Below are 10220 nucleotides of genomic sequence, written 5' to 3' on the forward strand. Positions count from 1 at the left end.
TTTAATATAATAATTTATTATTTTGTTTTTTAATAGAAAATATTAAAATACAATTTTTTTTGGTCAATGTTGGTCAACGCTGGAGTCAATGTCGGTCTTTGCCGGAATCATTCGACCGGTGTACCGGATTGTATGTCTATGGTGTTAACCACATAACGTCATATAGTTCATGCATGTGGCCATGCAATACATATACTTCATGTAGTTGATGATACAATATTATACTTGGCATGTGTGACCATGCATTCTCCAATACTTCATGTAGTTAGTCATCTTTTTTCCTATATATATAGCTCGTAACGTAAGTCGGTTTGTACATATATTTTTCTTATGTCGGCCGCAACTCGTTAATTGTGTAACTTATAAACCATCAAACATTTAATTTTTAAAAATTTGTAGAGGATTAAATGGTGATAAAAATGTATATAATATATTCGTTTCTCTTAAGATTGACCTATATATAAATTCGTGGTATAAAAGTAAAACTATAAAAGCATATATTATTTTTGGTTTGGGTAAAAAAAACTATATATTTTAGTATCATAATGGGCTAGTTTGAAAAAGAAAATATAAGAAGGCCCATTAAAATTAAGAACCCATCAAAAGGCCCAGTAAGGGTTATAAACAGTAAAGATTAAATCCAGACCGTCCAAAATAGGGGTCTCAAGAAAAACCCTTGATATATAAAGGTTTGCTTCATCAGATTTGTGTCGCCCCTCTCTCGAAGACGAAAGCTCTGAAAGCCGTAAACCTTTTTCTCACCTTCAAAGGTTGTTTCGTTTTTCTTTAACTGGTACACGCTTCAAAACGTTTCCTTTCACTGGGTAGTATCGTTTCTGCGTAATCCACGAAATGGGTCTTCTTGTTTTGAGGCTAAATCGAATCGTCGTGATTTTTTTTTCGAGAAAGTGATTAGTTTTAGTGAGGTGTATAGTTCAGTGGGGGTTTACAAGTAGGTTGATCTGCTTACTTTGTTTGATCAATGAATGAATAGAGATGTTCCTCTAGGGTTATGAAAACTTTGTTGTGATAAAATGTCTCTACTTTGTATTTTGCTGCGTAATTTAGTTATAAGGGGTGATAATACTGAGTACTTCTGCTTCAGTAAAGTTGTAAAAGAAATAATTTTTCCGACGAAAGATATGTGATTTTAATTGTCTGTCCTGATTTTGGAAATGTTGATCAAAATCAATTTGAGCAGTCTTTAGATTTAGTTTAGTTGCAAGCTGAAATTGCATTTGCTAGCTTTGTAGTCTCATTACAATCATGTAAGTTACCTTTTGTCACCAAATATTGATTTGGCTATCTTTTTGTTATGTTGTAGATCTGTGAAGATGTTTTCCGCTCAGAACAAGATCCATAAGGATAAGGGTGTGGCACCAACTGAGTTTGAAGAGCAAGTTGCTCAGGTTATTGCTTATCTTGTTTTCTTTGGTGTGTAAAATGCTTTGATTTTGCTTTTTTATTTTGTTGCTCATCGATCAAATGTTTGATTTCATTTTGTTGCAGGCTTTCTTTGACTTGGAGAATACCAACCAGGAACTGAAAAGCGAGTTGAAAGATCTCTACATCAACCAAGCAGTGTATGTTTCTTGTTTTGTTTGGTTTGGTTGGAAGGATCTTCGTTATTGGTTTCCCCACTTAAACTGTCTCCTTTTATTTCTTTATTCAGGCCCATGGATATTTCTGGCAATCGCAAGGCTGTTGTGATCTTTGTTCCGTTCAGACTGAGGAAAGCTTTCCGTAAGATTCATCTCCGTCTTGTCAGAGAGCTTGAGAAGAAGTTCAGTGGAAAGGATGTCGTCTTTGTTGCTACCAGAAGAATCATGCGTCCCCCTAAGAAAGGCTCAGCTGCTCAGAGACCACGCAACAGAACTCTTACTTCTGTCCATGAAGCTATGCTCGAGGATGTCGCTTACCCTGCTGAGATTGTAGGAAAGCGAACCAGATACCGTCTTGATGGCACCAAGATCACCAAGGTAATGAGTTTAAAACCTCATTGATCTTCTTCCAGTGCTTTAATAAACTGGTCTTAAACAATGTCTCATCCCCCTTTTATCTTTGGGCAGGTCTATTTGGACATTAAGCAGAAGAACGACACTGAGTACAAGCTGGAGACAATGATTGGCGTGTACAGGAGACTTACAGGAAGAGATGTCGTTTTCGAGTACCCAACTGAAGCTTGAAGAGATGAATGGTTGTTTTATTCATTTTTGTCGGATAGAATGCTTTTGGTTATGTTTTGCTTGTTTGGGAGTAAAACTCTGTTTTAGCAACTTCGCAATCTTTCTTAAAGTTTCTATTTCACAAGACCCTTTTGTTCTGCTAGCATTCATGGTTTTGAAACATAATATCAAAAAAAATTCCATATCGAATTTGTTATTTCAGGGCACAATTGTGATCGACACTTCAATTAAATCATACAATAGCTGAAAATAAATACTTGTGTGTAGTTTCACTATAGAGAATACAAAAACCTACTGTTCACTCCTGCTCTGTACAACTTCAAGTCGGATGAAGACCTCAAGTGAATCTCGGTATCTGCAGGCACAAATAAAACATCTCCCATTGAAATCCCATCTGCTGAAGCTTCTGTAGACATTCTTCCTTCACCTTGGAGAACAAGCAGAAGAGAAGGGCCTGGAACAGAGGGAAACACCGTGGAGGCTCCAGAGGGAAGATCACACAGATCAACTTCAAACTCTTCAAATGGCGGGAGGTATCTTGTGATGTATGGTCGAATCCTTGATCCCTTTAGAATTTCAGGATATCCCTGAAACTCAGAAATAAGACCTCAGTAACCCATCTGTAAACTAACTTTGTGTTGTGATATTGAGTTTAATTTTAAAATTTAAGGGTTTACCAGTTTATATGAGAGCATGGAACAGAGTGATTGAATATCCAGAGGCTTGGAAGTGAGGCCAGCTCTTACTACATTGTCTGAAGTCGCCATGACCTCAATGCACTCACCGAATAAATATGCATGGGGCTCGTTTGCACCGAGGTACAAGGCTTCGCCGGGATTGAGTTTCACATAGTTGAAGAAGAATGCGGATATGACTCCAATATCATTTGGATATTGCTTCTCTAGCTTCAGAACAAGTCGTTCCTTGTCTGTCAGTTGGCGTTCCTGCGTAAATAGAGAAGGTTTCAGGCAGTGGCATTCACAGGGGAATTAAAAGAAAAAGATCATTACAAAATTTAAAATCAAGCAAAGTAGACGGTAACAGGGCAGTCAGATGGCTGACCTGACTCTCCATATGCAGACGACGTTTTAGTTTGAATACGATTTTCTTTGTTGTATCAGGATCTGCAGACATTAGCAGGGTGAAGATTGTTCGGACAACAGATTTCACTTTTTCCTCATCATGTTCACTGATACAGAACACTTGGTTTGCTTCTTCACTCCCAACAAGTTCTTCAATCTCTGGAATAGCCCGAATGACACTCTTAAGCTCCTGCAACATTGGTACGTAAAAGAAGAAACTAAATCATGAAAAACATATACCAGAGATTTCATAGAGCTGCTCTCCAAAATCAAACTAATGTGATCATATTTGGGATATAACCAGAGAACCTTAGGCTCAAACTTAGAGCAATAGGGAAGGAGACACTACAGTCACTAACACATAATGGAAATTAGACGACTAGACCAAGCAACATGATTGTCAAAATTGGGAAACTAAGTGGGCCATTGCATAGGTTCATCTCTTATGTCAAAAAAACAAAGACTTAAAGAAATGAGAAATGATACCTGAAGAGGAATAAACCCACAGAGAGCCTCGAATTGAGTATAGGCCAAAGCCATTTCAGGTTTGTGATTGTCGTCTTTATAAAGATTAGGATGAGCTTTGTGCATTTTCTTTGCTAATTTCTTATCAGGATGTGCTTGAATCGACAAAGCCCTTGCCACCGACAACACCTACCGAACATTACAAAAATTTTGAATCACACAATTCTGCAACTCACAAAACATAAAAGAACTCAACAGTACAGATTCAAATCATAAAATGCAGAGACTTTGGTGGCAATGTATATATAAAGTCTGTACCTTGAAGAGGAAGGGGAGATCGCAACCCCATTTCTCCAAAACCCTATTACCTAGTGATTTAGGGTTTTCGGCAATCCACGATCTGAGGGTCACGCCATTGGATCCATCAGCATCCTCCAAGTAACTCGGACCAGACTCGTGAGTCCCCATCCAAAGCTCAGCGTAAGGTCGTGTGGGATCGATCTGAACATCTGAGTTGGCTGCATAAACCCTGTAAACGAGTGAATCCGATCCAATTTTGCCCCAATCGTAATCCTTAACAGAGCATCTCAATCGGCGAAGCCGTCGTCGATCCGCTTCACAACCGCCATTAGCCTTAACGACAGTTACGATCTCCATTTCACACCACAACTCTCACGATCACGAATCTCTAAATCCGTGTCTCGGAGATATATGTAAAATATCTAAAAACTATATATTATAAGCTAAGCGCCCATGTCAATGGAAGAAGACTCGGAGCTTTTTTCTTTACCCGAATCGTGGAAAATTTTCAAAGTTTTTATAAACAGAGGAAGGTATGATTGCAAATTCAAAAGTATGGGGGTCAAAAGTTGAAAACAATTATAAATGTGGGGTTGAGATGTTTAGCTTAAGAAAGTGGAAAAGTGACAGATGTTATAAGAAATCACGTGTTTTGCCGACGGAATTAACGTCCATCCGTGGTTAGTGGGCCGTTTGCTAGCTGTCCACGTGGACTCTTATGATGACTCACTCTCACGTCTCAATTACATTTCATAGTTTTTTACTAAACCGACAAAATGTAACCGAAATATTTCAAAAATGTTCAAAACGTTCTCATTATTGTGGTACGCTAATTCCAAATTCATTCTTTTTATTCAATAAATGTTAAAAGATCTCACTCTATGTTGTGAGAAACAAATAAAAATGATACCAGAATAGAATCTAATTTTATAAATCGGAAAAAAAATCAGGCCGATGCGTTTGAGTGAGTATTTGAATCATATCGTCTAGGTCTCGGCATAAAATCCGTATCCAAACCGAAAAAATCGGATAAAAACCAAGCCGAAATTAAAGAAATAATCGATCGGTTTTTGTTTTCATTACTTTTGGATATCGGATTAAATCCGATCCGACCAATATCCAATAGATATCCGAATATAACCGAAAATATAAGAAACAACTTTATAAAGATAAATGTATACGTAACTATATATGATATACATGAATCATAGATATAATTATACACACCTAACTATATACAATATACACAAATCGTAGATATACTCCTATATCCACGTTATTGTTTACTTTGGTTTTTATTTTTTAACATTGACACGGTCTTATGTTTCACTTTGGATGTTAGTACGTCACAATTTTATGTATTGGTATAATTTTATGTTAGTTTGAACTTTAAATTTGTTATTTGTTTCATTTCTATTTTTTTCACATACTCAGTTAGTATGTTTTTTGATACAATTGGATTAAAAAATATCTGAATAAAACTTTATCCAATAAATTTGGTTTAATTTTGGTTATTGACAATATATCTAAACCGATCCAAAATTTGAATTATTTGAACCGAAACCAATCCGAATTTTTTAAATATCTGTTGGTGTTGGGTTTCGCTCAATAAAGGCCCAACTGATAAGCCCACTAAGGCGCAGGTGTCGATCCGACAATTGGGCCTGGCAAAGGCCCAGAAAGAGAGCTTGGATTCTAGGAGGACAGAGTCAACCAAACAGGAGTTCAGGATTTCTTGGTGATGATCGGGAGTGAGATCAGGGGAAGAGATTTCGGAGGAATCTCGTTAAGGATTTAGTTTAAATAATCAGCTTTTGTAAAGTGTTCGAGACATGTAGTTTTCTAGCAATTCAATATACGAGATCAATACAAAAAAATCCAGTTTACTGTTCTTCAATGTTCTTGTCGATTTACACCGAAAGTCTGCCCATATTCTGTTTCTTAATTTCTCTTTCTCAATTGTTGTTTCTGACTCCAACAATATCCAAATAGATGTTTGAGCCAATATCCAAAAAAATCTGAAATCCGAAATATCTGAACCGAATCCAATCCAAATATCCGAACGCCCAGACCTAATATCGTTGTATACGTCATACATCCAACACCAAACACTAGATACGTAACTGAAATGTTAAAAAGTAAAAACTCGTTCATGGTTAGTTAAACGAGGGAAAAAGGATATTGAACATGTAATTAGTAAAGTTTCGTAATCTTAAGTTCCTTAACGTAGCTCTGTGTTGAAAAAATTTCGGTTTGCGTTTTACATTTTGGGCCTTATGTTATGTTAGTAGCCCATTAAAATATCAGGGGGGGGGATCCAACGCCGTATGATTCGTTCTGACGGCGGGTGTCGCTCGTACCCTTCCACGTGCGGGCACGTCATCTTATAAATATAGACTAAACAACAAGTACAACACCAACTGTACAAATTGGACCAACAAGCATCTTTTTATACCTCCCCGTCGCAATCTATCTACTAATCAACGCCTACTTCTTTCTCTCTTACAACTAACTCCCCCTTAGATTTTAGTTTTTATAAATGTCACCCCTATATTATTACTTTTAATGAAACACCCATACCCCTATTTTCTTGTATAACTCACCTCCCGCATAAAATCTAAAAACACGCGAAAGAGTCAGTTTCGAAATGTGTTTTGGTTCTATGTGACTGACACATGTTGAATATTCTCTCTACCTTTTCATAAACATGGTGAGTATTGGTAACGTGGGTTTATTATAATGCAATCTACAAAGTATAAGGTGGAATATGTAAATATAACAAAATACTGGGTCAAAAAACGAAATACAGCTGTTTCGATAAAACCGAACCAAAGAATTTTCCCATTGATAGAACTGAACATGACATGAGATGAGAGAGAGAGGGATAGACAGATTAGATTAGTCATAGTCAAACATCAAACTCTCTGTTACACACATCTAATCTAAAACATTCGCACGAACTAGTGTTTCTTTCCGATTCAGGACAGAAAAAAAAAGTAAAGTACAAATCAAACGGGCGAAATCTTTTTTTGTTTTTTGGTGTTTTCCGGCACAGATCTTTTCCCGATTCACCATGGCGGCGGTGGAGAATGCGTATCTGATGCAGTTTGTGGACGAAACCTCTTTTTACAACCGGATCGTTTTGAGCCATCTTTTGCCGGCGAATCTTTGGGAACCTTTGCCTCATTTTCCCCAGACGTGGCTCCGTAATTTCCTCGCCGGAACCCTACTCTACTTCATCTCTGGCTTTCTCTGGTGCTTCTACATCTATTACCTTAAAATTAACGTTTACCTTCCCAAAGGTCTTTCATTTCTACTTTTGTTATTCTCATTATGCTTCCGGAGTTTTTCATTTTAAGGAAAGGGGCTTCTTCGTTGTACTGTTCTGTGATTTGGATTTAACCCTAGTATAAAACAATTTCTCTTGATGTGGATGGATCATGTGGATGTGATATAACTTCTTGTGCAACCAATGAAAAGTGTTACATCTTCTTCTACATTATTACTTTGGCATTTAACTCCTGGAAAAAAAAAAATTGAGATGTCTCTAAGCTTTTGTCTTAGTTTTGAAATCTTTTATTTATTTATTTATTTGATCTGCTTTTTTTTTTGCTTCAGATGCCATTCCTACAATGAAGGCTATGCGTTTGCAAATGTATGTGGCAATGAAGTCTATGCCGTGGTACACTCTTCTTCCAACTGTCTCTGAGTATATGATCGAGCATGGTTGGACTAAATGCTACTCTAGACTAGGCGAATTCGGCTGGATCCTCTATTTTGTTTACATTGCCATCTATCTTGTTTTCGTTGAGTTTGGTATTTATTGGATGCACAGAGAGCTTCATGACATTAAGCCTCTTTATAAGCTTCTCCATGCCACCCATCATATCTACAACAAGCAAAATACACTCTCTCCTTTTGCCGGTACGTCTAATTCCTAATACTCTTTTAGTCATTTAAAAGATTGATAGCATTCAGTTTCATACCAAGAGTTTGTGAACATCTGAGAAAGACTTATGCATTAGCCTTGGACTGTATCATGAATTATCAGAGAATGTGACATCTATATATATTCCTTACGTTTTTTGTTTTACAGGGCTTGCGTTTCACCCAGTAGACGGGATACTTCAGGCTATACCGCATGTGATAGCTCTGTTTATAGTGCCAATACATTTCACAACCCATATAGGTCTTTTGTTTATAGAAGCTATATGGACAGCGAACATCCATGACTGCATCCACGGAAACATCTGGCCTATAATGGGTGCAGGATACCATACGATACACCACACGACGTACAAGCATAACTATGGTCATTATACCATATGGATGGATTGGATGTTTGGCTCTCTTAAGGATCCTCTCTTAGAAGAAGATGACAACAAAGACAGCTCCAAGAAAGCAAAGTGAAAGCGCCCACTTGGTTTTTTGTCTTTTGTCTGTTTGCTTGCTCCTTGTTTGTTCAAAGTTTCAACTATTCTTGTTCTTCATGTGTCTCTCTCTCTCTCTTATTGTTTCCAATTATTTTGTTAGAAACATTGACTGCACATTTTGCTGTCTAGTTTAAATCAGGTAAATGTTTGATCATCTCTATAAGACTCCATTTTTCTTTTAACTGTAAAACCTTGAAACAAAGATTTTGACTTACATTGCCACCAATTGTTGTGGGCTTTGCCAATATCTTCACCACCAACTTATTTAACTGGGCCAGTAGACCCGGTATGTCAAGTTATTATGTTCTCAATCCAAACTCAAGAATGTTGTATCAATAGAGAATCCTTTACTTCGTAAACCCGGTATTTCGGTTTCCAGGGCTCGCATTCCATCCGTTGGACGAAATACTTCAGGCTGTACTGCAGCGTGATAGGGCTGTTTATAGTGCTGATCATTTCATAACACATCTGAGTCTTTTGTTTTTGGGAGGGATATGGACCAGCAAGCATCCATAGTAACATCTGGCTTATATATGATACTATACCACATACAAGCATAATTAACTATGATCGTTATAGTAGAAGAAGATGTTTGGCACCCTTAAGGTTCCTTTAGCAGAAGAAGGCACTTTTCAAGGAGAAAAAGCAAAGGGAAAATGAATGTTCAATGCTGACATGATCACATTTTCTCTTCTTCATATGTTGTTCTTCTCATGACTCTTAAACCTTTTTAATCACTTTGTTGGAAATTGGAAACAGTGAATCAATAAATTAATGTAAAGTCATTTAAATCAGGATGAAAATTAAAACTTACATGATCACATTTCTCTTCTTCATATGTTGTTCTTCTCATGACTCTTAAACTTTTTTAATCACTTTGTTGGAAATTGGAGTTAGTGAATAAATAAATCAATCACAACATAACCTTCACAAATTAATCATTTAAATATTGTAAGTTATTGTTTTTCTCTGAACCTGCTGCAGCTATAAATTAGAGAGTCCCTCCTGCTTGCGATTTATCTCACTATCTAAACATTTTCAGGTAACGCTTTAGCACAGTTTAGCTATTCATGGCGGCGGCAAATCATAACCCCTTCGTCAATGAGACCTCTTTTTACAATCAAATGGTTCTGAGTCACCTTTTGCCTTCGAGTCTGTGGGAACCTTTACCACATTTCCTCCAGACATGGCTCCGGAATTACCTCGCCGCAAACATGCTCTACTTCATCTCCGGCTTCCTCTGGTGCTTCTACATCTACTACGTTAAACTCAACGTTTACGTCCCCAAAGGTGACATTTTAAAAAATTACGATGTTATCTACCTTGAATTTGAAAAAATTGTGGTTTAAAGTTCTGTTTCTTGTGTGTTTTGTGTTCAGAATCTATCCCTACAAGAAAGACAATGATTAAGCATATATCTGTGGCAATGAAGGCTATGCCTTGGCAAAGTCTTCTTCCAACTGTCACTGAGTATATGGTCGAACATGGTTGGACCTTATGTTACTCTACAGTTGACCATTTCAACTGGTTCCTCTGTTTCCTCTACATAGCTCTCTATCTTGCTTTAGTTGAGTTTGGGGTTTATTTTATTCACAAAGAGCTTCATGACAATAAATTTCTCTATAAACATCTCCATGCGACCCATCACATCTACAACAAGCAAAAGACAATCTCTCCATTTTCTGGTATATGTCAAGTTATGTTGTATCATCTATAGTGTGACTTCTTTTACTTGACGTTTTTTTTTTTTTTTT

At 37.0% G+C, this 10220-nt stretch overlaps 4 protein-coding genes across 6 annotated transcripts in view; 3 read left to right on the forward strand and 1 right to left on the reverse strand.

The window, feature by feature from the left end:
* Nucleotides 674–2328, forward strand: LOC104744336 (40S ribosomal protein S7-2-like). Of its 2 annotated transcripts, none has more exons than XM_010465369.2 (5): nucleotides 674–770; nucleotides 1325–1409; nucleotides 1510–1583; nucleotides 1673–1979; nucleotides 2070–2328. In XM_010465369.2, exons 2-5 carry the CDS (start codon nucleotides 1335–1337, stop codon nucleotides 2184–2186), a joined length of 573 nt encoding a protein of 190 aa, XP_010463671.1. In that variant the 5' UTR covers nucleotides 674–770; nucleotides 1325–1334; the 3' UTR covers nucleotides 2187–2328. The 2 variants fall into 2 exon arrangements, with proteins under 2 accessions (XP_010463671.1, XP_010463672.1); XM_010465370.2 differs by having other exon boundaries at nucleotides 695–793.
* LOC104744335 (mannose-6-phosphate isomerase 1) lies at nucleotides 2354–4540 on the reverse strand. The gene is made up of 5 exons (XM_010465368.1): nucleotides 4052–4540; nucleotides 3755–3922; nucleotides 3249–3458; nucleotides 2864–3130; nucleotides 2354–2773 (listed from the first exon to the last, which is right to left on the reverse strand). Exons 1-5 carry the CDS (start codon nucleotides 4388–4390, stop codon nucleotides 2459–2461), a joined length of 1299 nt encoding a protein of 432 aa, XP_010463670.1. The 5' UTR covers nucleotides 4391–4540; the 3' UTR covers nucleotides 2354–2458.
* Nucleotides 6903–8688, forward strand: LOC104744338 (delta(7)-sterol-C5(6)-desaturase 1). 2 transcript variants are annotated; one of them, XM_010465371.2, is made up of 3 exons: nucleotides 6903–7335; nucleotides 7652–7957; nucleotides 8130–8688. In XM_010465371.2, exons 1-3 carry the CDS (start codon nucleotides 7107–7109, stop codon nucleotides 8441–8443), a joined length of 849 nt encoding a protein of 282 aa, XP_010463673.1. In that variant the 5' UTR covers nucleotides 6903–7106; the 3' UTR covers nucleotides 8444–8688. The 2 variants fall into 2 exon arrangements, with proteins under 2 accessions (XP_010463673.1, XP_019092753.1); XM_019237208.1 differs by having other exon boundaries at nucleotides 7204–7288.
* LOC104744339 (putative Delta(7)-sterol-C5(6)-desaturase 2) overlaps nucleotides 9434–10220 on the forward strand; it is a 1662-nt gene continuing 875 nt past the window's right edge. Inside the window, exons 1-2 of the mRNA XM_010465372.2 lie at nucleotides 9434–9756; nucleotides 9846–10151. Coding sequence (XP_010463674.1) covers nucleotides 9537–9756; nucleotides 9846–10151 — 526 coding nt within the window. The 5' untranslated portion in view covers nucleotides 9434–9536. The remainder of the gene's footprint in view (nucleotides 9757–9845; nucleotides 10152–10220) is intronic.

The sequence above is a fragment of the Camelina sativa genome, chromosome 15 (assembly GCF_000633955.1).
Source record: "Camelina sativa cultivar DH55 chromosome 15, Cs, whole genome shotgun sequence".
Lineage (NCBI taxonomy): Eukaryota > Viridiplantae > Streptophyta > Magnoliopsida > Brassicales > Brassicaceae > Camelina > Camelina sativa.